This window comes from Oryza sativa, chromosome 7, assembly GCF_034140825.1.
Source record: "Oryza sativa Japonica Group chromosome 7, ASM3414082v1".
In the NCBI taxonomy this organism is placed as follows: domain Eukaryota; kingdom Viridiplantae; phylum Streptophyta; class Magnoliopsida; order Poales; family Poaceae; genus Oryza; species Oryza sativa.
The window spans coordinates 2,294,101-2,320,997 of NC_089041.1; the positions used below are offsets into that span (position 1 = coordinate 2,294,101).

Below are 26,897 nucleotides of genomic sequence, written 5' to 3' on the forward strand. Positions count from 1 at the left end.
AAAAGATTAAGCCTGCTATTTGAACTAGGGAAACATATGCAGATAATTAATAACTTATTTTCTCACACATGCAGAAAATAACCTTTTTTTCTCACACATACAAACAATAACTTTTTTTCTTCTCACAGGTGGCATAGTACTACTTATCAGCTTATTCAGAAAAAAAAATCTGAGAAACTTATAGTGTGAATGATCGCATTGAGCAAAGCTTAAGTGAACGTATCCGCCAGCAGGATTTAGGAACTGTAAAGGGCACAAATCGTATGTACAATAAAATTTAATCTTTTTACCAAAATAGATATGCCAAGACGTATGTCGTTCATAGCTAGCAAGGTCAATTTTGGTAGCACAGAAAAACAAAAGGCTGGTTCTGCATCATTAATTAACCAATGTATCAATCACACAAGGAAAACAGGGGAATAAAAGAGTAGAACCTACAAGTCAGAAAAAAACCGACGTCGACGGTAAACAGCAAGGGGTCCCAAGAAGAGAAGCGGCTGGTTGGCCAACGCCGATTTTTGAATGGGTGGCTTGTTCTCCTGCCAGATGACGACGCTAGTGTGCAAATCAATCATGACTAAAATAAAAAAAATGATTATATTGAAAATTCACTCAGAACAACCCAGAAATGATATCGCCAAATTCAGAAATATTCAGAGGAATGCTCACTCAGGCATTTTTCATTCAGCCTTGTGTTCTGATGATAGAAGAAACATGGTTTATAGAGCTGTTTCACAATGAATATCTGCTCAATCAAGAGGAAGCATTTCTCATTAGTTTTAGTACACACCATGTTTAGAGAGGTGATATACGTTTTTAGAAGCTGAACTTCAACTGAAATAATACATCAAGGGGTTAGAACTGAATTGAGTATTTTTTTATTATTATTATTTTACCTATGCTGCAATCTAAACAGGCACCCCATTCTAAATAATCTGAAAACTCAACAATCTAAACAGGTTTCCCATTATAAAATTATAAAACACATGAAATTGGTTGTACCTTCAATTCAGGGAAGGAGGTTTTGCGAGTGCGAAACACCTGTTCGTAGTGATATGGGAATAGATAATGGTGGCAGCGCCGTAGGCTGAAATGACGGTGAGACGGCCCTCTTGACAGAAGAGTCTTATACTCAAGCAATTCCTTACACTGATGAGATGAAACCAATTCAGGGAGAAAGCTTAAAAAATAAAATACTGATGACATCCCATATTTTAGTGGTGCAATCAATATAGAAAACATTGTCATTATATTCATCAGAACTTGGACATGATAATATACCATAATGATTGTTTTGGTCGTTGTATTTTGGTTGATTATGGAATATATTAAGAACCATATGATGAAACGAGAGGAGGATTTATGTACCTTTATACGAATCAGAGATCCATGGCTGGGTGGAGGCGGGCGACAAGGCAGGCGACGGTGTCTGGGTGGTGGAGATCGGGGGCGGCACGGAGGACGGGAGGAGACAACCGAGGCGGGCAACGAGGAGAGGAGGCGGGCAACGGTGTCTGGTGGTGGAGATCAGGCGGGCGCGTCTGGGCGGTGGTGATCGGAGCCGGCGCGGAGATGGGCGTCGCCGAGTCTGATGACGCAGCTCTGGCGGTGGAGATCGGGGATCCGCAGTGCCGGCGGCGGGGTAGGGTTTGGGGATCGGGAAAGGCGGCGCCGGCGGCGATGGGCGAGGGGCAGAAGAGAGAAGGCGAGGGGGGAGGGGGGGCGTGAGAGGGAGTTACGCGCGCGAGAGAGAGGGTGCCAAGGTGGGCTCGGGGAGGAGCGCGGAGGGAAGGGGGGACTCATCTGGGCCACTCGATTATTTGTAGATGAATACTGATAGTTGGATTTGATGAATGAGTAATGTAGGTGTAAGAATGAGTTGGTGCAATAAAGTTTTGTTTTGTTTAAGAGGAATTTTACTATCCTTGAGGAGTCTCAAGGTACCACCAGGTATCTACCTCCTTAATCAATTGATATCCACCGTTAATTCACAAAGGTTAATTTAGGGACAAAATTTATTATTAACAAGGATAGCTTAGTAATTGACCAATCACCGGTTCTCCATCCACTGCCAAGCGTTCACGATTTCCTTTCCACGATTTCAGTGCTTAACCATAATCAATTCCAATCCCAATTGAACGAGCTCGGAGGCAAGGAGCAGGGGCTGCGCGCGCGACGGCGGCGACCAGCAAGCACGTGCGAGGCGGCGACCGGCTAGCGCGAGCAATGGCTATGACCAGCGTGCGGCGGCGGTGATGTCGACTGGCTGCCGCATACGTCGGCTACGATGGGCGGGCGAGACGGGCGCGTGCGGCGGCGGAGACGGCGACCGACTGCCGCGTTAGTTTGCTGTGACTGGAGGGCGCATAATTCAGCAGCGACCTCAGCGTGTGTGCAGCGGCTGAGACCGGTGGGCGCGTGCGGCCTCGGTGAGCGGCGGGCGCGTACGGCGGTGACAAGACATATCGGTAAAAGTATTACATAAACGTTTAACTACATAAAGAAGCACAACGTTCTTCCTCCTCTGCTGCATGAATGCAGCTTATCTTGAAACGGATAGGAGTAGGATACAGATCTAAAAAAAAGACGATTTTGTCCTTAGCCATACAAATCAATTATAAAACTCAATTACCATTTTAACCTTTCACCTTACATACTTTGCCCACTCTTTTAATACCTTTCTTCTAGTAACTTCTCTCTTGGAGCGTTAGATCATTAGAGATCAACGATCCTAATTAATTCCAAGTATAGAAGAAGATCTCACCATTTAAATATAACCGTCTATTTAAAAAGGGTAGGATTGGAATATGTAATTGCCAGCTCCTGCTTGCAACACCATCGTCTCAAATCATTCGCTATATGTTGCGCCACAGTTATAGATGGCCAAATGAGCCACCCAGCCCGACACGGCCCAATAGGGGTCGGGGCACCATGCTGAGCCAGTCCGAAGGCACGGACAGCCCATCGTGCTTTCTTTAAAATAAATCTATTTCCCCTCCCTCTTTTTTGGGTTGTGACATATATATATATATATATGTATATATATATATATAATTTTCTAATAATCTACTCGAACGCCCATGTGTTCTCCTTGCGGATTTCCTCCTCCTCCGGCGTGAAGTCGTTCTTGATCCCAAACTCCTTCCTGATCTGCTCCGGCGACTTGCCTTTGATCAGGTTCGCCGTGTGCTGGCAGCACAAATCCAGCAAGCTCTTGATGTTCAGGAAATTGGACGCCAGGAGCAAGCCGTACAGCATGTTCTTGTCCACGTCGATCATGAACTCGGCGTCGAAGCTCTTCAGCTCCTTCTCCTCGTCCTCCGCGGCGGCGGCGTGCTTGACGCAGTATTCGATGACCTTGGCGAGGACCTTGGAGGCGACGTTGGGGAGAGGCACCCCGTTCGTCGTGCAGTCGTTCTCGATCATGTTGGAGACGAGCTGCGACAGGCTCGCCGCCGCCGACGGCACGTTAAAGTGCTCGCCGTCGGAGCTGATTAAGAGGATCGTGTCGTCGGCAACCTCCTTCTTGTCTGCCGCCATTGATCTCGCTACTTTGAAACACGGACGGACGAAACTCGCGGATTGCAAAGCTCAACTGTTTCTTGTCTTTCTTGGAACGTAAACGTTGGGTGTGCTTGGATCATGGCGAGAGAGGAGGTGGTGTGTTTTTATTGCGTGAAACCGCGCAAAAACAACTCGGATTCGGTCATGTGGAGTCGAAATCCAATCCGAATTCAATTGATTTTCGGTGATTTCCGCGTTAGTTTGGTGTACGTACGTCGTCGAGACTCGAGAGATTTTTAACTGGACTGATCTTCGGAACCTTCTTCCATAGTCTAATTAGACTCCTTTTGGAAACGAGTACTCTAATTATTTCTCGATATTAATTAATTTACAATTATTACAGTAGTAAAATGAGATTAAAATACGACTCCTACTCGGAGTTTAATTATCTCACGCTGCTTTATGCAATAAATACAATCACGCCGCGAGGTTCTATCTGATTAACACCAAACTTTCCAAGCCATCGACCAAATAATACTACTTCAGGATTAGATTATCGTCAGAAGTTCATCAACAATGGCGGCAGCAGCAGCGGAGGCCACGACCGATGGCGGCGGCAAGATGATCATCCTGATCAGCGCCGACGGGAAACGCTTCGAGGTGACGGAGGCGGTGGCGAGCCAATCGCAGCTGATATCCAACATGATCGAGGACGATTGCACGGAGAACGGGGTGCGTCTCCCCAACGTCGACGGCGACATCCTCACCATGGTCGTCGACTACTGCAACATGCACGCCGGCGACGCCGCCGCCGCCGGCGACACCATGAAAGCATCAAGCACGGAGGAGGAGCTGAAGAAGTTCGACGCCGAGTTGGTGCAAGCCCTCGAGAATCCGGTGCTGTTCAAGCTGATCTTGGCGGCCAATTTCTTGAACATCAAGAGCTTGCTGGACATGACGTGCCAGCGCGTGGCGGACATGATGTCCGGCAAGACGCCGGAGCAGATGAGGGAGACGTTTTCGATCGAGAACGACTTCACGCCGGAGGAGGAGGCGGCGATTCGCCAGGAGAACGCCTGGGCCTTCGACGACTAGCTGTAGCTGCCTACATCATCAAATTTAATCTAAGCAGAATTTAGGCATATATATATATGAGATTTTCTTAGTTTTATGATTTAGGTGTTTTATGCTAAGTAATTAATCGCTTAGATGTTTTGCTTATTATAGTACTGAGACTTCCTCCGGTGCTTGGGAGTTATGGTGTCCGTTGATTACTTGCCAGTTGCCATCTAACGGTCTGTGATAAAAGGTATGTCTCAGAAGGTATAATTAAAAAAATGAGCAAGGTATTAACTTGATGATTAGGTGGAAGGTTAGATTGATAACTTTAGTTTCATACAGATTAGAGGGTGGGGCTTTAATCAGTAAAAGAATTAGGATCGATAAGCCCTGCTTGCTGATAAGAACAGCTTTCTTCAGCAAGTACCATACGGACGAAACGCCACCACCACTGATGATCCACAATGACCATGAATTTTGTATACATACACAGATTCAACAAACTGGTTGATCGAGCCATACTTGTCTTTGTGTATGGACGAAAGAGGATTATATTTGTTTCTTTGGAGTCTAAATTTAGATGAGGACCTGAAGAATCAATTAGGGAAAGGGGATTTTGGACAAGTGTTAGGATTTATGATCTCATGTACTAAAACGCAAAAAAAAATTGAATTACCTAGAAACGATGCGAACGACAGAATCGGAGATAAGTAATAACTTGATGCAAAAAAAGAGATAGACGGTTACATGTAAAAGGAGTTAATTATCGGTGTTTATTAATGTTTTCTATTCCTAAGTTGCCCTTAACAGATCAACGGTGGGTGATTAAGTAGTAAGGGAGGTACCAGAAAGTAGTAAGGGAGGTACCTCTGGTACCTCTCAAGCACCTTAAAAGCTCTCTATAGTACTATGTACATTTGTAATCTTTTCGAATCCTAATTTATAGAGATCTTCTTCTGTGCTTGGAATTAATTAGGATCGTTTATCACTAATGATCTAACGCTCTAAGAGAGAAGTATCAGGAAAAATGTATTAAAAGTGTGGACCAGGTATGGAAGGTGAAAGGTTAAAATGGTAATTGAGTATTATAATTGATTTTTACGGTTAAGGGCCAAAACGTCTAATTTTCAATAGGCAAAATTTGCCTCAGAACACTCAAAAAACGTGTAATTGGCTGGGAGACACCACGAAAACGTGACACGGCTGATAGACACTACAAAAAATGTGTAATTAGCTCTAGGACACCGGTCGCATTATTTTATTATTTCTGGGTCAAAAGAGGTGAGATATTTTTCTAAATTCCTGGATTGCCCCTTCTCTTTCCTTCCTTTTCTCCCACTCTTTCCTTCTTTTCACCTTCTTGTTGATTTCGCCGAGAACGGCATAGCAGCCTCAAAGCCGCGGTGGGGCGAGGTCGGCGCGGCGTGGTGCGGCAACATCGGCGGCCAGGGCGGTCGATGGCATGGCACGACCATGGAGGCGCGGTGTCCAGCTAGATCGATGGCGGGTAGGCGACGACAGTGCCGGTGTAGCGGGGCGCGGCTGAGCGGCAGCACCAAGCGCAGGCGGGGAGGCTACGATGGGTCTTGGCATCACGACTTGGGTCCCGGCGTCACCACTGCTCACCGGAGAAAGCGGAATCGACCATGGCGATGGCGGCGGGTTCAGATCGGCGCCGATGAAGAAGGGGTGTGATCTCCTTCTCCGGCGCACCATTTTTCGGGGTCCTTGAGGGGAGATAGAGAGGAGGATGAGGCGGAGATGCTGGCGCGACAGCTTGGCCCGGCTTGGTCCAGATAAGCGGGAACGGCGATGATGTCGCTGCGGCGGTGCACAGAGCGCGCTCCAGAGCTCTGGTGGGCACGACAGCGTTCCCGTCGATTGGCTGCACGAATCGAGAGGTTGTCAAAGCGAGATTTGATCGGCATGGAGAGAAGATAATAGAACATGAATTAGATAGGAATGGAGACAGCTCGTTGGTGATCGGCGGCGCCCTCCTTCTCGGCGGTCGACAACAAAAGAGAGATAGAGAGGGAGAGCTGGAGCTCTCTTCCTCGGATGGCGATGCAGCAGGGACGAGATGGCGATGCGTCGAACTCAGCCGGCGCCGATCTCTCTCTCGGCTGTCTCTGGTCGATCTCTCTCCCGTCGCACGCCCAACACGACGAGATGAGGAGGCTATTCTCCAGGTTCGGCAAGATCTAGAGGGAGAAGAAGATAAGGGCAAAACTGTCATTTTACGTTGTTTCTCTCTCATCAATTGAACAAATATTATACTATAATGTGTCCAGTGTCCTGCAGCAAATTACCACATTTTTTTAGTGTCCTCGGGCAAATTCTTGTTTTCGTGGTGTCCCATAGCTAATTACATATTTTTTGAGTGTCCTGTAGCAAATTTTGCCTTCAATATATGTATATCCTTCCTATATATGTTCTGTTCTGTATTCCATCCATTCGTATCGCTGCTTGGTTCGAGGCGTCGGTGGAGGTGACTTAGGCGCTGAGGCATAGGGGGAGAGACGGAGGCAGACGGGCACCCCTTACAGCGTCGACGACCGTGAGCTCGGCTCACAGGATCGCTAGCTCGCGGCAGCCGCCCGCGCCATCGCCGCTTTGGAGCTCTCCTCGTCGAAGCCGGACGCACCCACCGATCGCAGCCGCTGCACGCGCCCTGGGGTTGCCGCCGCCGTACACGCCCTACGGTCACAGCTGACTAATGTGGCAGCCGGTCGCCATCGCAGCCGCCGCACGCGCCCGTAGCGCCCGCCAGTCCAAGCCGACACACACGGCAGCCGGTCATCGTCGCGCCGCCGCATGCACCTGTTGCGCCCGCTGGTCTCCATTACCGCCACCGCATGCGCTTGTTGCGCCCATAGCGCCCGCCCGTCGCCGACTCGCCGTCACCACCGCCACACGCGCCCATCACGCCCGCTGGTCACAGCCGCCGCGCACGCTCCCGCCGGTCGACGCCGTCACACAAGCTGCCACTGCCACTAATTAAGATACCCCTGTTAATATAATTTTTTTTCCTAAATTACCCTTTATGAATTAACGGTAGATATCAATTGATTAAGGAGGTACCTAAGGTACCTTCCAAGTACCGTAAAAGATCTCTAATTTATAATATGCAACAAAGTTAGTTTTGTTTTGTTTGAGAGGAGTTACCATCCTTGAGGAGGTACCAGAATGTGTAATTGCCAGTTCGTGCTCACAACACCATCGTCTCAAATCATTCTCTCTGCGTTGCGCCACAATTATAGTTGGCCAAATGGCCCGCCCGGCCCGGCATGGCCTAGGCCAAGATTTGTCGGGCTGGCACGGTTCGACCTACACACCAGGTCGTACCGTGCCGGCCCACGTGCTCCACCTATGGCCCAGGCACCCAATAAGGGTCGGGCCGTGCTGGGCCGGCCCGAAGGCACGGGCAGCCCATCGTGCTTTCTTTGAAATAAGTCTATTTCCCTCCCTCCTCTTTGGGTTGTGACATATATATAGCTAAAATAAGTCTATTTTACGTCCCTACTCTTTGAGTCGTGCCATATAATACGTCGATTTGTCTTCCTATTCTCTGTGCCCTGTCTTACATATGGTCGAAAGTAAGTCTATTTCACCTCCTTGAACTTCATGTCGTGCTAGGCCGGCCCACCATGATGAGGCATAGGCCCAGGCACAGCCCAACAGCTGGGCCGTGCCGGCACGGGCCTGACAGCAATCGGGCCTTGCCGTGCCTGGTCCGTGCCATCGAGTCAAAACCTCGTGCCTTGGGCCAAAGGTGGGTAAATTGAACTATTTTGATATTTAGAGAGTGTTGGATACCCGGTTTTAGAGTTTGCTATGAATTTTAGACCTAGACAGGACTTGAAGGGTGTAAAATGGATTCATCCCTATTTTTTTATTACATATATATAGAAATATTAATAAATATATAATTTTATTTATGCTATTTTTAGACTAAAACTAATATAGTTCTCCTTATTTCTAACACATACTTTACATCATGATATTCATAGTCCAAGTCTTTAAAACTTTGACAATAGTCTTTGTTCAAGATGACAAGTATTATGAACCCCTCTAGAAGTACAAATTTATTGATACTCTTTCTTCCTACCTTCTACTCATTTGTTTTCTGCGAGTAAACTTCCCGAATGGCTAGATGTACAACACGTTTTTTCGCAAAAAAAAATAGTAAAATTAATTTTAAAAAAATCATATTAATTCATTTTTATGTTTTTCTTTAGGACCAATTGCATATTTGCCACTCGATTGAACCGGTATTGTGAATATGCCATTAAAAAAATTGCAATTGCAAATTTGCCACTAAAAATGATTTGAACCCTACCTACCTGCCATTGGATTGACGGCATGAGCTAACATCGTTAAAAGGTATAAACATTATAGCATCTGAGGCAACAAACAAAAGACAAGAAACATTTGGCTAAGGCTCCATAGCATATCAAATGGATGCTAACTGAATTTAATTCTCCTTCCCATTCCCTCTAATGCTAACTTAAGTGGCAAATTTGCAATTCATGTTTTTCTAATGGCTATTCCGAGTTAGGGGGTGGAAAGTAGTGATATATTTGCAATTCTCCCTTTTCTTTAAGCTAAGACTTAATTATTCATGCGCTAATGAGCCACCTTGTTTTACGTGCGCGGGAAAGAAGCTTCCAGCCCCTACCACTAAACACACGGCCTAATACTGGCACCTTCCATCATGGTTTACTAGCCTGTGATGTCGCGCATTCGCGTGACTCTATGCCTCCTGTTACATGGTACTTAGGAGTGGCAATATGTTTTTATGGGTTTCTCATCGCTCGTAAAAAATATAGGTCAGAATGACTAATATTATGCTCATACAATAGATAGCTTAATATTTATTACAAATTTTGTATCTGAGTGAGTCATTGTTTTATAGGTTTTCACGTTGCATGACCCCTTATTTTGAATAAGCGCACACTATTTATAGCCTATGCTGAAATATTTTGTAGGTTTTTAAGGAATGAATTTGATTTCATTTTATATTCATGTGAAAAACATTAAACCTATATTCGGGCGATATGATTGTGCATGTTCTTGCAGCAATTTTTGCCTCAAATATGTTAACAATTAATTGTTAGAAACAAAATTAATCGTATGAACGCACATTTGTATATGTTCTTAAATAGCTGAATCTTGACATGTGAATATTTAATTAGGATGAGGGTTTATTTGTAAAATAATTTATTTTATTACATGAGCAATTCATAAATTATTTGCATCCTATGCCTATTCTCTAGCTTTTTTCCCCTTCCCTCTTTCTTTCCTCTTCTAGTAGCTTTATCTCCGGAAGCCTCTTTAATTATTATTTTTATCATCCATCTAATCCAACGGTCCAGATTCATTTATTCTCAATTCATCAAATGATGTCACTCATCCTCAATTCATTTTGAGTTTCACTTTTCATTAGTTAAGATATCGATAGCTTTAGTGTTGGCATCTTCTTGCTTGATGCAACAATACTACTATTACTTAAGTAATCATGCACATGCAACACATGTAATAACCACTATGATTTAAAACAAGCATATTGCCCATGTAATGCAAGATTTCCGTCATATTTTATGTAATTCAGAATCCATAATAAAAAAGGTAAATCATTCATGATACTATATTGAAATTTAATGTACCAACAATACACATAAGTCTCTATATAAAAATACATACAACATACAAAAGGATGAGGATCAATGGTCTCCGAACTAGCACTTTACACATTGTTGATGCAAAAAAAAAATAAAACCCTGGCCTAAGAGATTTGCTTAACTCTAGTGAAAAAGCTTGCCTTCAGACCTAAGGCGTGCCAATTGGTTTAATACTGCAACCAACAAGAAACAAGATAAACAGTTAAATTTATAAACGATAGCCAATCGGCTGGAGGGCTGATGACATATCGTCTTTAACCTAGCCGATGCAACCTGGTTTGAATCAGCTGTAAGGTGTAGCAATAAAATTAAGACCCTAAATTCATGTCATCAGCTGTAAAGATTAACATTACATAATCTATGAATCATCATTACTTGAAATAACAGTGATTGGGATAGATAGAACTTAATCGAGACAGTATAAATCACTTGTATCCGAAGTTATATGAAATAAAGATTATACGAGTTCATGTCATAGCTGATGAAAGAATTTAAGCATGTATCGGCTATAGCTTCAATACAACCTTATACTGGAATATTACTCTAATATAAATATATTGAACAAATATCAATCTAATGTTTTTTTTGCGGGGAAATATCAATCTAATGTTAGATTAATTATAACAAGACCGATGATAAGCATAATATATTTAGATGATTAAGATTCCAATATAAGGGCAGATATAACTTGTAAAGCAATACAAAGCAAAGCAAAACAATTATATCATGTAAGATCGGTGGAAACTCCGATTCTATCCTTAATTACAATCATAAAGTAGCCTAGAGATTATGGTTCTAAACATGACTTAGTAGGTCGAACCCAATTGATGCAACACTAAGTGTATAGAGAAACATAATATCTAGACAATCAAGATGATGATTGTTTTTCAGGATGGTGGATATGTTATACTAATCTAAGCCAACAAAGTAATCTAGCCGTTATCGGGAAAACCCTAGAAAGTGATCGACCAATATAAGTACAAAGTATTGTCAATCTAGATTATATAACATATATGATAACTCGACATTTTACATGAGCAAGATTAGAGTGTCATAATGATGTAAGCACAAATCCCGAAAATGCTAACCACCATAACAAGTTTTACCTCTTGTCGAAGATCGTAATCGATGCAGCCCAACTCAAAAGCAAGAACTCGTCGAAAAGTAAAGTAATGAAAAGGTGGCGATGCGCCGAGAGTATATATTTATACCCAAATACATAACTCATCCATAACGGACACGACTCACACTTCCTATTACAACTCTAACCGACGAACAAGTCCCTTAGGTGGACTCTTAATAAGGAAAATACTTAATATCCTAATTAATGGATACAATTTCCTATCTCGGACTCTATCCTTGCCCAGCAATATCATTGATGCTCTTCATTCAAATCCGACATTGATTATGAGACCAATCTTGCCAATATCGGTTGTATCGACTCACCGTGTTCAACTCGATATCAGCCTATACAGACTTCCAGCCGATGCAAACTCTGCTTCCAGAAATATCGCATCTCTTCCAAATCTAATTCAGTGTTTATCTCCAAATCCAATCCATATATTACCAAATTTGGTCGTTAACTCATATCTTCCAAACTATGTTGATGATGGCCATAGAAATCGCTAAGTGGGGAACAAAAATCTTCATTTACCGGCCCACCACCGTCATTTGACTTTTTCATATTATAAGTAATTTGACTTTTTCCTAGTCAAGTTTGACTAAGCTTATAGAACAAAATAGCAACATCTAAAATATCGAATTTGTTTCATTTAATGTAATATTGAATATATTTTGACAATATGTTTTTTTGTTGAAAATACTAATATATTTTTCTATTAACTTGGTCAAACTTAGATTGTGTTTTCGAGACAAGAAGTTTTTTGGTAGAGTCTTGGAAAATTCTATAGGTCACATATTTCATCTATTTGAGTTTAACTTTTCTATGGTTGGTTCTTGTGGGCTCCTAAGTGTGAAAAAAATATCAAAAACATAAAATAAAAATAAAAAAGTTGCACGTCTCTCTTCTACACTAGAGAGGAGAGGAAAAATATGGCATGGGTAGAGGGTGGGGGGGGGGGCGGCGCCAGCCTCATTGGCGCGCTCCCCCTGCCACGTCAGCGCTGACTCGCCACGGTGGCAGGAGGACGGCGCCAGAGTGGCTGGCCCGTCCCATTGGACCACGGTGCCAGCCACTCTGGCGCCACCGATATGACCATTTCCGGGATAAGTTTTTTCAGAGGTCTATTTATTAAATATGTTTTTCAAAAGGACCAAATTGTGAAACATCCAGGATGGGAGACGGCCTCGAGCTGTCGAGCATGCCGGCCGGTCACCTACTAGCCAGCCTCGGCGGTGCGCGTGAAGAGCTTCTTTTATGTCCTCGAGGGCCATTTTTGCTCGCCTCCACCTCACCCACATCGTTAACATTTTCTTGCCCATTCCGAGTGAAGCTTCTGCTGCTTCGATGGTTCAACGTGCTCGACTAAGGCGAGGTGGTGCGTGGCACGGATGTTTGCGAGACGGCGTTCACGGCAAGCACTAGATCAGCGAGGATGGCATGTTCAGCACCCTATGCTGCAATATGCGTGCCACGCCCGGTGGCCGGTGGCGGTGATCGCCAATCGTCATGGCGAGGATGGCGAGCATGCGGACATGAGCAGCGAGATGACAATCGAAGACGCGCTCTGGAGTCTAGACTCGCTCGACGACGTCGGCTGGCGCGCGCGTACACGTACCGGAATCGCGCAAAGGAACATCGATCATCGTAATGGCGGATTCCATATCCCCACAGCGCGTTCAACGTGCTCGACCTCAGCGTGTCTGACTTGGGGCTGATCCTGGCCCTCCTTGTTGGCGCGCGCACTCGTGAGGCACAGCGCTGCCACATCGGTCTGGGACTGGGATGGCGGTCGGTCGTTGGCGTCTCGTTCCACTTCCACGCTCTCAGAACGGATCTTGGGGAAGCAGAGCACGTACGTGCCAGCGCCCGGTGAGGTGTGTGAGTACTGGATCAACGACGACAAGTTAATTAGGCACCCTGTCCCTGTGCCGGCGCTGTGCGCCCTTCGAAAATGATCGACGTGCTGCGCCAGGTGCCGGTGATCGCCACTAGCCGTGCATGGCAACGACGATGAGCAGCAGCTATGCACCTTAACCGGCCGGTAATGGTGCAAGTGGAGCAGGCTACGCCGCCAACACGGCTTCAATTATTTTCACATAATCACTGCCCTAGAATGGAACTAATAGGGTTGACATTGTAGTTTTTAGTTCAATCGTCATGCTACCATATAATTGCTGCTTCAGTAATTGCATCTCAAACAGCAACTTATATGGAAATGAGGCCCAAGTCAATACTAGCTCAATACAGAAAAATAGAATCAAAATGCTACTCCATAGAGCAAAACATATAACCAAATTTGTTTAATCCATAAACAACAATAGCTCAGTACAGAAACGTATGCTATAGAGCAAAACATAAGAACTACGCAGCGGTTGCCACCACCTCCTGCTCACGAGCGGGCTCGCTCCTCGCCTCCTCACGAGCAACACGATATCGTCGCTGCATCTGCCGCATCCACCTTACGACCACTGCAGCAGTTCCCTAGATAAAACTAGTTATCATTTATGATTCATCGCTCTTCTTGCCACCAATAGAAGTCCTATCATTGTCAACTAGTATTTAATGAGTTTGGCCCAGTCGATCGAGCCCAGTAGAAGATAAAGTGCCCCATGCCCGAGGATCGTGGTGAAGGTACGGGCGAAAACCATGCGTCGCATCACGACATGGTAACCCCGGAGCTTGGCCCTCATGTCGTCGTGGGAGTGAAGGAGAAGATGGAATTTTTTTTATCAAATACCCTCCATTTTCATTAATAGAACGTAGATCAGGCTACAGCACATAAAAGAGAAAAGGAAGGTAGGTTCTGCTACAGCGACTAGGCCATATAAAAAACAAATAGGCGTTCACAGGTTTTACAACAAAAGAGCACAAAGAAATGAAGCCCATCTAAGCTAAGAAGCAAAAGACTCAGTATTTTCTAACTATCCAGACACTGCATTTAGTCCTCTCTATCAGCAAGTTTCACCCCTTCCCAATTTGTACCCGACATTTTAAATTTGTTGGATGAAATAGATTCTGATTACAATAAATTTGAAATATATATGTTTGAAAGTTTGTTGATACAGTCTCATTCACATAGTAGCAAAAAAGATACAAAACGGGAACCTTGCCATGATAAGATAACCCCTAAAACAAAACTAATAAGAAAAACCTGCGAAAAACAATAAAAAGAAAAAAAAGAGAGAGGTCTTATATAGAGCATAAGAAGTATGAAAAACCCCAAAAAAAGCTAAAGCACTTGAGAGAGTTGATTAAATAAATTAGGGTGGACTAGTTAGGCTTACAAGAAGCAAGATTAAAACATTGAACGATAGAGAAGTAGTTTTTGTGTGGGAGAATTTTGATTGGGTTAAAGGAGGAAATATTTGGGATTATAGAGACAAAAATAAAAAGGAAAATATTTTTTTCAAACAAACAATTGTGAATAAAAATGATAAGGAGTGGGATTTGATGATTGAGGCTGCCTAGAAAGAAAACAAAGAAGATTTCCTAAGAGAATTGACACATGAACTGAATTGGGAAGGTAAGTATAAAAGAGAAAAGAAAGAAATAATTTCACAAATAGAATAAATTGACAGAAAAACTAAAGTCCATGGGATGAATTGGGAGGACAGTGAACTGAGAAGGGAGTTCGAACAGAAGTTAAATTATACAATAAGAGAAGAAAGGGTTAAATGGTTTCAGAGATGCAAGGATCAGGAAACTATAGACGGGGATAATAATACAAAGTACTACAATGCCAAGGCAAATGGTAGGAAGAGGAAGATCCATATATATAGCCTACTGCAAGAGAGGAATGAGCAATAAAAGATCAGCACAATTTGGTTGAGTACATCACCAATTATTATAAAAATCTATCTGGTCATGCTGAGACAAATATCATGTCCCTTAACATGGAGGGATGCTCAGAGCTTCAGGAAGAAGACAAAGAAGATCTGATTAAAGAAATTTTCAAAGAGGAAGTTTTGGCAGTTGTGAAAGAAATGAGAAAAAATTGGGACCCTGGTCCTGATGGTTTCCCCCATTGAATTCTATGAACATTTTTGGGGCTTGATTAGTGCTGATTTGATGAAGGTTATATTAGATTTCCAACAAGGGCTCATTGACATAAAACCTGAATTATGGTGTGATAATCTAGTCTCAAAAACTCATTTACAGATTTAGAAGTATAGGCCAATTTGCTTGTTGAATGTGAGTTTTAAAATTATAACTAAAGTGTTAATGATGAGATTGGTTACAATCATTCAATACTTGATAGCCAAAAACCAGACATCATTCATAAAGAACAGAAACATAATGGAGGGGGTTTTGGTCTTGCATGAGAGTTTGAATTCCTTACATCAGAAAAAACAGAGTGGTTTGTTATTCAAGGTAGATTTCGAAAAAGCATATGACAAAGTCAATTGGAGCTTCATTTTTCAAGTTCTGAAAGCAAAGAAATTTCCTGACAAATGGTGTGATTGGATTATGAAAACTGTGAGAGGTGATAAGGTTGCAATTAAGATCAATGATTAGATTGGTCCTTATAGTACATATAAAGGTCTCAGACAAGGTGACCCCATGTCGCCATTGCTTTTTAATTTGGCTGTAGAAGCACTGACTATGATGGTGTAGAGGGTGTTGGTGATATGTCCTAGAGGCAATCATAGAGATGATTGTATCGCATATTATGTTTACATATTTATCTGACATTGTTCCTTGAAATAGATAACTCATTATTGATTAATGAATATGTGATTCTTTCATGAGACTTTTTATGTTGTATGTTACTATTTCTAAAGGATCTCTGATCAAATATCATATGTGGAACAAATATGTTTAAATGATCAGCACATGTATTAATTGATGATCATGTCTCATAGATCATGGTATAAAGATACCAAATTAATAATGTGGACACATGTTGGGGAACATGTTGTTGGATAGACCCAACAAGAGACTGCAAGAGCCATATGTGTTGTGTCATCAGTGATATCTCATTTAATGTTGGTGCTGAATCCTTAGACCTGAGATTATCATGGTTCTCGACATGTGTAGTAGCTTACTTAGAGACTGCTAAACACTACTCCGTAATTGGGTAGTTATAAAAGTAGTTTTAGGGTATGCTATGAAACATGTAGTGGGATATGAATAATCAAGATGGGATTTGCCCCTCCTATGGAGAGATATCTCTGGGCCCCTCGATGTTATAGATTATGGAAGTGTATGGCTATGCCAAAGATGATTGAGGAGTCAATCACAAATTATATAATCTATCACAGGTTCGAGTGAATGATTGAGCTAATAGAGGATGGCACATATCTAGCCTTGAGCTTAATCGATGTCGTGAGGCAAAGGGGTTCATACAAGTATACACTAGAGGTTCAGCCGATGTGATCTTTATGTATGCCCGATGGGTCAATACGTTCTGCTAGGGGCCGCTGTTGACACGTGGACCGAAAAGGAGTTTTTAGGTTACAGCCGAGTGTACGTGAACCTATAGGGTTGCACGCTTAATGGGCCGGAATAAGGGAATTGGATGGAGATCCAATATGAGCTTAATTCGGATAGGGATCCAAATAGGAGTCCTACGGGCCTTGGAGGCCCGAGTCATTGGATCCTATATATTCGTGACTGGTGTGACCGACGGATGTATTGCATCACGTGAGAAACTCTAGCCGCCACTCCCCTCTCCGAGCAAACCCTAGCCGCGTGGGGGTGCTAGCACATCTGCACGTGGTGTTCCGTCCCTGTACGTGTGGATACCGGTAGAGGCGCCGCTGTTTTGCGGTGCTGATCGGCGTGGGAGAACGACGAGGAGAACGCACGAGGAGGAGAAGGTCGAGCCGGTGCGATCGACTACTTCGTCTACATCGACGCGCGCTACATCGCGAGGGTTCCTTCACCTACTTAGCACTTTCTTCCGTTGTGCAGCGCGTCGAGTGGTAATGATCTATGATCTAATACTTGCATGGTTCCTAGTTTATACGGTAGAAAATTTTGATTTATGCTATCGTAGCCTCTGCATATCCCAACAGAGGGCAGAACAGAAACAGTTGATTCAAGGGTTGGAGATAAATAATGAGTGTAGTATTCCAATTCTGCATAATGCAATATGCAGATGACAAAATCTTTTTATTGAGAGACAAGCTGGAAGATGCAAAGAACCTGAAAAACATTTTGTGTTTGTTTGAACAATTGTCAGGACTGAAAATAAATTTCAACAAAAGTGAAGTTATTTTCCTTGGAAATGATGTACTGAGGCATCAGGAATACAGCAAAATTTTCACATGCAACAAAGGGGACCTGCCTATGAGATATTTAGGAATACCAATTGATCAAAAACACATTCTAAATAAGGATTGGGGGCAGACAGAAAAGAAAATGGAGAAGAAAGTGGGTTGCTGGCAAAGGAAGTTGCAGTCAATAGGGGGCAAAGTTACTCTAATAAATTCCAGTCTGAGTGGAACACCTCAGTATATGTTGTATTTTTATAGAATTCCAAAAGGGGTCAAAGAAATAATGGATTTCTATAGAAGAAGATACTTGTGGCAGGAAGATCGAGGAATCAGAAAGTACCATATAGTGCAGTGGCCTGTGGTGTGTTCACCTAGAGATCAGGGAGGCATGGTTTTGTTAGATTTAGACATTATGAACAAAGCACTTCTCGGGAAATGGCTTTGGCCTTTGGAAAATACAGATGGTATATGGCAGCAATTACTTAGAGAAAAGTATCTGATAAAGAAAATTCTTGCAAACAAGAAGTTGAAAAATGGTGATTCTCATTTCTGGCAGGGGATGATAGATATTAAGGAGGCATTCATGCAGTTCATAAGGAAAAAGCCAGGGGATGGGAAGAATATTCTTTTTTGGGAAGATAATTGGTTGGGTGGGAGACCCATAGCTGAACAAATACCCCAGGTTTACAGTGTCACTCATTCAAAAAATATAACTCTAGCTATGGTAAAAGAAAAAGGTTGGCAATCAATTGTTTTTAGAAGAAACTTAACTGGAGACAGGCTGAGGAGTTGGAATGAATAAAACAAAGTTACAAAGATGTGATAATATCAAACTGTCTATACAAAAAAGATAAACTAAGAATGGGGAATACACTCTCAAAACTTTTTACACTTTTTTGAAAATACAGGATATGATCCCAAGATTGCCAGGGAAGCACAAAAAAATCTGGAAGTTAAAAGTTCCATTAAAGATAAGGATCTTTATCTGGCTTCTGATAAGAAAAAGCATCCTCACAAAGGATAATTTAATGAAGAGAGGGTGGAAAAAAGGAGCTGAGTTGTGTCAATTCTGTGATAAAAAGAAACAGTAAACCATTTATTTTTAGATTGTCCACTTGCCAGGTTTACATGGAATGTGGTGTTCTGTGCTTTTGATTTAAAACAGATCACAAGTCTCAAACATATTTGGGGAGATTGGATACAGGGCAAGGACAAAACAACAAGCCAATTGATTCTAGTGGGGGTTGCAGCAGTACTTTGGTCAATCTGGAAACATAGAAATAATGCATGTTTTAGTCAAATTTATCCTATTGATCCAACTGAAATTATTTTTTGTGCTTGTTACTGGATATCAACCTGGGCTGTTTTGCAGATTTCGGAGGAAAAGCGAAGAAAGCTGCAGTGGGGGGTACAACTTCTAAAACAGGTCACAAATGAGATCTTCAAATCACAGTATGGATGGAGAACAGGATCAAGAAGATTGGAGGGGTGAACACAACTGGACTTCCAGATGGGGAGGAGAATGAACAAAAACACCAACTACGTGCAATATCTGGATAGTTGGAAAATACTAAGGCTTTTGCTTCTTACTTCCTCCATTTCATATTGTAAGACTTTCTAGCATTGCTCACATTCATATATATGTTAATGAATCTAGACATATATGTGTGCGTAGATTCATTAACATCTATATGAATGTGGACAATGCTAGAAAGTCTTATAACCTGAAACAGATGTAGTAGCTTAGATGGGTTTTCCTTTCTTTGTGCTCTTTTTTTGTTTGCAAGACCTGTGAACGCCTGTTTGTTTTGGATGTGGCCTGATCGCTGTACTAGAACCTATATTTCATTTTTCTCTTTTATGGGCTGTAGTCTCATCTGGGTTTCTATTAATGGAAATGGAGGGCGTTGTCATTTGATAAAAAAAACTCCAATTGTATAGTGAGCTGATTGACCATCGTCTCCTTCACTCCCACGACGACATGAGGGTCGAGCTCCGCAGTTACCACGTCGTGATGTGACGCATGGTTTACACCCGAACCTTCGCCACGATGCTCGGGCACAATTGTTTTGCTTTGCTTTGTATTGCTTTACAAGTTATATATGCCCTTATATTGGAATCTTAATCATCTAAATATATTAAGCTTATCATCGGTCTTGTTAGAATTAATCTAACATTAGATACATATTTGTTCAAAAAAAATATTCCAGTATAAGGTTGTATCGGAGCTATAGCCGATACATGCTTAAATTTGTTCATCAGCTATGACATGAACTTGTATAATCTTTATTTCATAGAACTTCGGATACAAGTGATTTATACTGTCTCGATTAAGTTTGATTTATCCCAATCACTGTTATTTGAAGTAATGACGATTCATAGATTATGTAACGTTCATCTTTACAGCCGATGACACGAATTTAGGGTCTTAATTTTATTGCTACATCTTATAGCCGATTCAAACCAGGTTGCATCGGCTAGGTTAAAGACGATATGTCATCGGCCCTCCAGCCGATTGGCTATCGTTTATAAATTTAACTGTTTATCTCGTTTCTTGTTGGTTGTAGGATCAAACCAATTGGCACGCCCTAGACCCTAAGGCAAGTTTTTGCACTAGAGTTAAGCAAATCTCTCAGGCCAGTGTATGTTTGTTTGCATCAACAATGTGTAAAGTGCTAGATCGGAGACCATTGATCCTAATCCTTTTGTATGTCGTATGTATTTGTATATAGAGACTTATGTGTATTGTTGGTACATTACATTTCAATATAGTATCGGTGAATGATTTACCTTTTTCTATTATGGTTTCTGAATTACATACAATATGATGGAAAACTTGCATTACATGTGCAATATGCTTGGTTTAAATCATAGCGGTTATTACGTGTGTTGCACGTGCATGATTACTTAAGTAATAGTAGTATTGTTGCATCAAGCAAGAAGATGCCAACACTAAATCTATCGATATCTTAACTAATGAAAAGTGGAACTCAAAATGAATTGAGGATGAGTGACATCATTTAATGAATTGAGAATAAATAAATCTGGACCGTTGGATTAGATGGATGATAAAAATAATAATTAAAGAGGCTTCCGGTGATAAAGCTACTAGAAGAGGAAAGAAAGAGTAAAGGGAAAAAAAGCTAGAGAATAGGCATATGATGCAAATAATTTACGAAATGCTCCTATAATAAAATAAATTATTTTACAAATAAACCCTCATCCTAATCACATATTCACATGTCAAGATTCGGCTATTTAAGAACATATACAAATGTGCGTTCATACGATTAATTTTGTTTCTAACAATTAATTGTTAACATATTTGAGGCAAAAATTGCTACAATAACATGCACAATCATATCGTCCGAATATAGGTTTAACGTTTTTCACATGAATTTAAAATGAAATCAAATTCATTCCTTAAAAACCTACAAAATATTTCAGCATAGGCTATAAATAGTGCGCGCCTATACGAAATAAGGGGTCATGCAGCCGTGAAAACCTATAAAACAATGACTCACGCAGATATAAAATTTGTAATAAATATTAAGCTATCTATTGTATGAGCATAATATTAGTCATCCTGACCCATTTTTTTTCGAGCGATGAGAAACCCATAAAAACAGATTGCCACTCATGTGTACCATGTAACATGAGGCATAGAGTCACGCGAATGCGCAATATCATAGGCTAGTAAACCATTATGAAAAGTACGAGTATTAGATTGTGTGTTCTGTGGTAGGGGCTGGAAGCTTCTTTCCCGCACACGTAAAATAGGGTGGCTCATTAGCGCATGAATAATTAAGTCTTAGCTTAAAGAAAAACATAGAAAGGAATTAATATAAATTTTTAAATTAATTTTGCTATATATTTTTTTTGTGAAAAAATGTGTGGTACATCTAGCCATTCGGGAAGCGTACTCAGTGAAAACAAATGAGTAGAAGGTAGGAAGAAAGAGTATAGATAAGTTTGTACTTCCAGAGGGGTTGATAATACTTCATTTGAACAAAGACTATTGTCAAAGTTTTAAAAACTTGGACTATGAATATCAAGATCTAAAGTATGTGTTAGATATAAGGAGAACTATATTTGTTTTAGTCTAAAAAAACATAAATAAAATTATATGTTTATTAATATTTCTACATATATTGTAATAAAAAAATAGGGATGAGTCCATTTTACACCCTTCAAGTCTTGTCTAGGTTTAAAACTCATCCCAAACTCTTAAACCGGGTATCCAACTGTTGATGCGAAAAACACGAGGCCTGAAAGATCTGCTTAACTTCAGTGTAGGTCCAAAAATCTTGCCTTTAGGTTCGTAAGCGTGCCAGTTAATTTGATCATGCAATCAACAAGAAACAAAGACAGAAAATAACAATTAAATCCATAAACGATAGCCGATCGGCCAGTCGCTGATGACGTATCATTTATATTTGAGCCGATGTCATATTTGAATCGATCGGCAATCATGAATAACTGAAAAAGAACTAAATCTATTCGATCGGCTGTAGGTATTAACGATATATAATCCTTCTGTCGATGTATATTTAAATCAAGTGATTGGGATAGATCGGTCGTCATGCCGAGACAGTATAAATTACTTAGGTCAAAATATACATTAACATAAAGATTATAACCGTTCATAACATAGCCGATTAGATAGATCTAGCATGTATCGGTTAATACTCTGATACCACTCTATATTAAGATATTAAAGCAGGCAGAATATATCAGACAGGAAGCTTAATATACCGAAATGCAACAAGATCTTAACATAAAGGGCGGATTTAACATGTCAATAAAGCATATAAGACATAAAGTAGTTAAATCAGATAAGATCGGCTGAAACCCCGATACTACCCTAATCGACTACCAAAAACAGGCTAGAGATTGAGATTCTCATCACGACTTATAAGGTCAAACTCAACTGATGCAGTTATAAGTATGAAAAGAAGGACCATATCTAGACAATCAAGCCGTTGGATGTTTCATAGGGTGGTAGATATCCTATATAATCTAAGCCAACATTGCTATTTAACCTAATCGGCTGCCTTCCAATGATAGATGTTAGTTGATCGAAGGTTAAATAGCAATATTATCAAAGATTATATAAGATATATGATAACTAGACGAATTACATAAACAAGATTAGAGTATCATAAAGATGGAAGCACTAATCCCGAGAACACAAGCCGCCATAACAAGTTTTACCTCTAGCTGAAGATCGAAACCGATGCAGCTCAACCCGAAAGCAAGAACTCGTCGAAAGTAAACGAAGTAAAAGGGTGGCGATGCGCCGAGATTGTATTGAACGTCTATTATTTGATTACATGGGTTCGGGTCATATTTATACCCGAGATACAAAATATGTCCTTGTCGGACACGACTCTTATCTCTAACAAACTCTAAGATACCATAAATCTTTGCGGCAGACTTTTGCCAAACTTATGTATAAGGAATTTACATAAAATATCATAATTAATAGATACAATTGCCTTTTCAGTACTCAATCCGTGCGTGGCAATCCATATGAAGCACCCTAATTCAACCCGATAACGTGTACCGAATCGTATTGTCGGAATCGGCTCAATCGGCTAACCTTGTCCGACTAGAACTCTACCGATTCTAGTTGCAGCCGATTCGGACTTTAGCCGATTCTTCCTCTGTTTCCGGAACGGTCTCTATCTTCGATTCCGCTTCGGTTTTATATCCATCTCCGATACTTAAATTACCAAATTCGGTCGTTAACACCAACACTCTCTAACTATCAAAACAGTTCAATTTACCCTCCTTTGACGGGCGGCACAGGAGCACGGCCTCACGAGGCATACGGCGCAGTGCCAGAGCATGGGCACACTGCGGCGCAACGCAAAGAGAATGATTTGAGACGATGGTGTTGCGAGTAGGAACTGGCAATTACACATTCCAATATCCTACCCTTTTAAAATGGACGGTTAGATTTGAATGGTATATACTTGGTACCTAGTGGTACCTCCTCAAGGATGGTGAAATTCCTCTTAAACAAAACAAAACAAAACAAAACTTTATTGCATATTATAAATTAGGAGTCGAAACGATTACAAATGGAGATTTTTTACTGTCCTTGAGGATGTGAGGTACCAAATCTTGACCATCGATCTTGTATCATCGGACGGCTGAGATTGGAGCGTACCGCGTCGTACCGCACGCGCTGGTTTCAGCGGTACCGCTGTGGGGGGAAAAGGTATTTTCGCGTTATCCCGCAACAGCGAGAGAGAAGGGGTCCTTTGATTCCGCTCGATTCCGCCGAGCGGTATCCTCTCTGGGCTCTCTTTCCTTAGTTCGTCTTCATCTGCCCATCTCTTTCGTTCTCTCGGCTCTGTTTCCTTCTCTCATCTTTCTCTCCAATTTCGTTGTGGGCGCACGCAGAGGGAGGAGTGCAGATGATGGGGGATGGCAGATCCCTAGACCCCCCCCCCCCCCCCCCAATCTGGTCGTGCTCCCCTTCAAGCAATTGAGGCAATTCTGCCGCAAGTAGGGTGGGGCTGGTGCTGTCAACAGCGCAACAGCGGTTAGATTCAGCTGCTGCGGGAGTCGTGGCCTGGAAAACGGAGAGGAACCGCCAGATCGTAGGGCCACACCGCTACACCGCCAGATCCTGGAGAGTTTGGCCACCGGCTGGAATCAATTGGTTGATGCCGAAGCTGTCAAGATGGGTGATGTATGTGTTTTCCGTTTCAATGACTCTGATGATGAGCTTACTCTTGAAGTACATGTTCTTAGTTAGTGTGATGGATGAACATCACCATTTTGCCTGGCACTGTGTACCGCCACTCCTAAGTTAGTATATATGATGTAATCGTGAAGACTATATGACGATGTGCTTAGTCTTAATGTTCCTGCACTTATGTACTGTGATGGATGAACATCACTATTTTATCAAGCAATATGTACTGCCTTCCTATGATGTAATTAAGTTAGTGGATGAACTATCTACACATCTGTTTAATCCTAAATGGATGCTATTCAGTTTGCTTTGAAAATTGATGTTCTGGCTGCTTCGGTTCTGGCGGCTATGAAGTTCTTTCGGCATTGGTTCTTCCGTGTAATTCTGTTGTGTAATTCGGCACCCAGTTACACACAACTTCAACTCCAGGCGTGTGGTACATGCATATTTCAAACTAACAAACATCTTCAAATCCAGGCACACTGCATGGATATTTTGCACTTAAACAGAACTGATTAATAGCTACTCGTACAGTTTAGCTCAAGTGAAAAAAACATAACATGCAAGTACTTCTGCTCCAATACAAATAATCTTGCCAGCTAATCTATACATACAGCAACACAGGCGATGGCGTGGCGACGAAACGATTGGATCAACCGGCGATGGCGACGGAACTGACAGAAGGAGAACACAGTAGGGGATTGCGCTGCTCTGTCCGGGATGGCCGGCGGCGGTGGGCGGTGGGCGAACTAAAAACTCCCAGCCGGCATTGGCGCCGGCGGCGGAACTAAATGGCGGCAACGACGGATGATTAGGGGCTACGGCGGCGGAACTGCTGCGGCGGAGGACGAAACGCTCCGCCCCGAGACTCGCGCTCTGACTTGACGGGAAGGGATTGCGACGACGGCTCGCTGCTTGAGCGTAGCCGACCCAGAGGCCCAATCAGCGAATACCTCCTTTTTTATCCTATCGTGCCCCTGCCAAATCAATGGCTAGATTTGATTGGTATCTCATAGTATCTTTTCAAGGATAGGAAAAGAGCTCATCACCGCCTCCTCCTCCGGCGTGAATTCGTTCTTAATCGAAAGCGTCTCCCTCATCTGTTCCGGTGTCTTGCCGGAAATCGTGCCCACTCGGCCGACGGCCGCTGCCGGCACTGCGCCGCGGCTCCCGCCTCCGCCGGTGCGCCCAGCCGGCGGCCGCCCCTGCCGTGCTGCCCCCGTGCTGGCGTGGTCTTCGGCTCGCCGCGCCGCCGCCGCCGCACGCCGCGCCCGCCGCCCGCGCCGCAACGCACGCCACCACTCGCGCCGCAACACACGCCGCCGGCTGTGGCTGTCTCCAAGCAAAATTAGGGTTAAGGTCTTAGGGAATTGGGGATTTTTGGGAGGAGGGGATTTTTGTTTGGAAATGGGCTCAGTTCCAGCCCAAATAGACCGCGGGCCGAGTGGAAAGGGGGAGGGGAGTGTAAAATTTAGGCCCAATACAACAGAAATGGTAAAACAAGGCCCAAATAAGTAGTTTAACTCTTTTTCTTTATCTTTTTCATACATTTTTTTAGATAATGGAATATAATCCCGGCCTTTACTCAAATAGCTACAGCCAATTATTATATCAACTCAACAAAAACTCACACCTGAATAAACAAAAGCATAGACGAACTAATAAAACACACACAGCATAAACGATCACAAAAATTATTGAATTCTATTTGTGAATCTCCATCCAAAGTTGGCGAACAGCTGCATAACCAATGACTCAAGATTACGACATGCAGCTTTCATTGACTTGATTTCTTCATCACACTTTTGTAGCTGAGCCCAGGATCGGAGCCAATATGTTGTCCTGAAAAGAACCTGCATATAGGATATAGATGGTGATTTATCAAAAACCATATCATTTCTACACAACCATATAGCCCAACATATAGCGGATGCTCTAACAAGAATAAGTTTGGTAGATTTTTTATAACTCCCACGAGCCAATTCTCAAAAATATAAGATATACTATGAGGAGTATATAAACCAACATTAAACTGTAGAGCTCTCCAAAGAAATTTTGCATAATGACACTCTACAAACAAATATTGAATAGTCTCATTTCTCATGCAAAAACAACATTTCAAACTACCATGCCAATTTCTCCTAGATAAGTTATCCTTTGTTAGAACAACCCCTTTAAGTAGGTACCACATAAAAATCTTAATCTTGAGAGGCATCTTAAGTCTCCATATAATCTTATTCCTCTCAATGTTGCCATTATTAATTAAAGCTAAATACATAGACCAAACCGAGAATACACCATTTTGATGGAAATTCCATCTAAAAATATCATTCTCCTCTGACAAATGAATATGAACAATTGAAGCACATAAATTATGCCAATTGTTTAAATTCTGTCCTACTAAAAGCTCTCCTAAAAGAAATATTAAGTGAAACAAGAGACATAACATTTGCAATTGAAGCATTCCTCCTACGAACTATAGCATATAACGACGGATACCTATCTTTAAAAGAATAATTCCCTACCCATTTATCTTCCCAAAATTTGACTTGTACACCATTATTCACAATCCAGGAACCCATATTTAGAAACTTACTCTTAAC

The 26,897-nt window shown here is 42.1% G+C and overlaps 2 protein-coding genes and 1 long non-coding RNA gene across 3 annotated transcripts; 1 reads left to right on the top strand and 2 right to left on the bottom strand.

Moving 5' to 3' along the window:
* Positions 1–3,066: 3,066 nt before the first annotated feature.
* Positions 3,067–3,540, bottom strand: LOC107275462 (SKP1-like protein 5). The gene has a single exon (XM_015790813.1). It carries the CDS (start codon positions 3,538–3,540, stop codon positions 3,067–3,069), a length of 474 nt encoding a protein of 157 aa, XP_015646299.1.
* Positions 3,541–4,125: 585 nt separating this feature from the next.
* On the top strand, positions 4,126–4,704 carry LOC107278737 (SKP1-like protein 4). The gene has a single exon (XM_015790365.2). It carries the CDS (start codon positions 4,126–4,128, stop codon positions 4,597–4,599), a length of 474 nt encoding a protein of 157 aa, XP_015645851.2. The 3' UTR covers positions 4,600–4,704.
* A 20,054-nt stretch (positions 4,705–24,758) lies between these two features.
* On the bottom strand, positions 24,759–25,666 carry LOC107281526 (uncharacterized). Its single transcript, XR_001547363.3, has 2 exons — positions 25,344–25,666; positions 24,759–25,271 (listed from the first exon to the last, which is right to left on the bottom strand). It is a non-coding gene; the product is annotated as an uncharacterized lncRNA (long non-coding RNA).
* Positions 25,667–26,897: the final 1,231 nt, after the last annotated feature.

Excerpts from the sequence above, each read along its gene's own strand:
- LOC107275462 (XM_015790813.1), bottom strand. The coding sequence starts at position 3,540 with ATGGCGGCAGACAAGAAGGAGGTTGCCGACGACACGATCCTCTTAATC.
- LOC107278737 (XM_015790365.2), top strand. The coding sequence starts at position 4,126 with ATGATCATCCTGATCAGCGCCGACGGGAAACGCTTCGAGGTGACGGAG.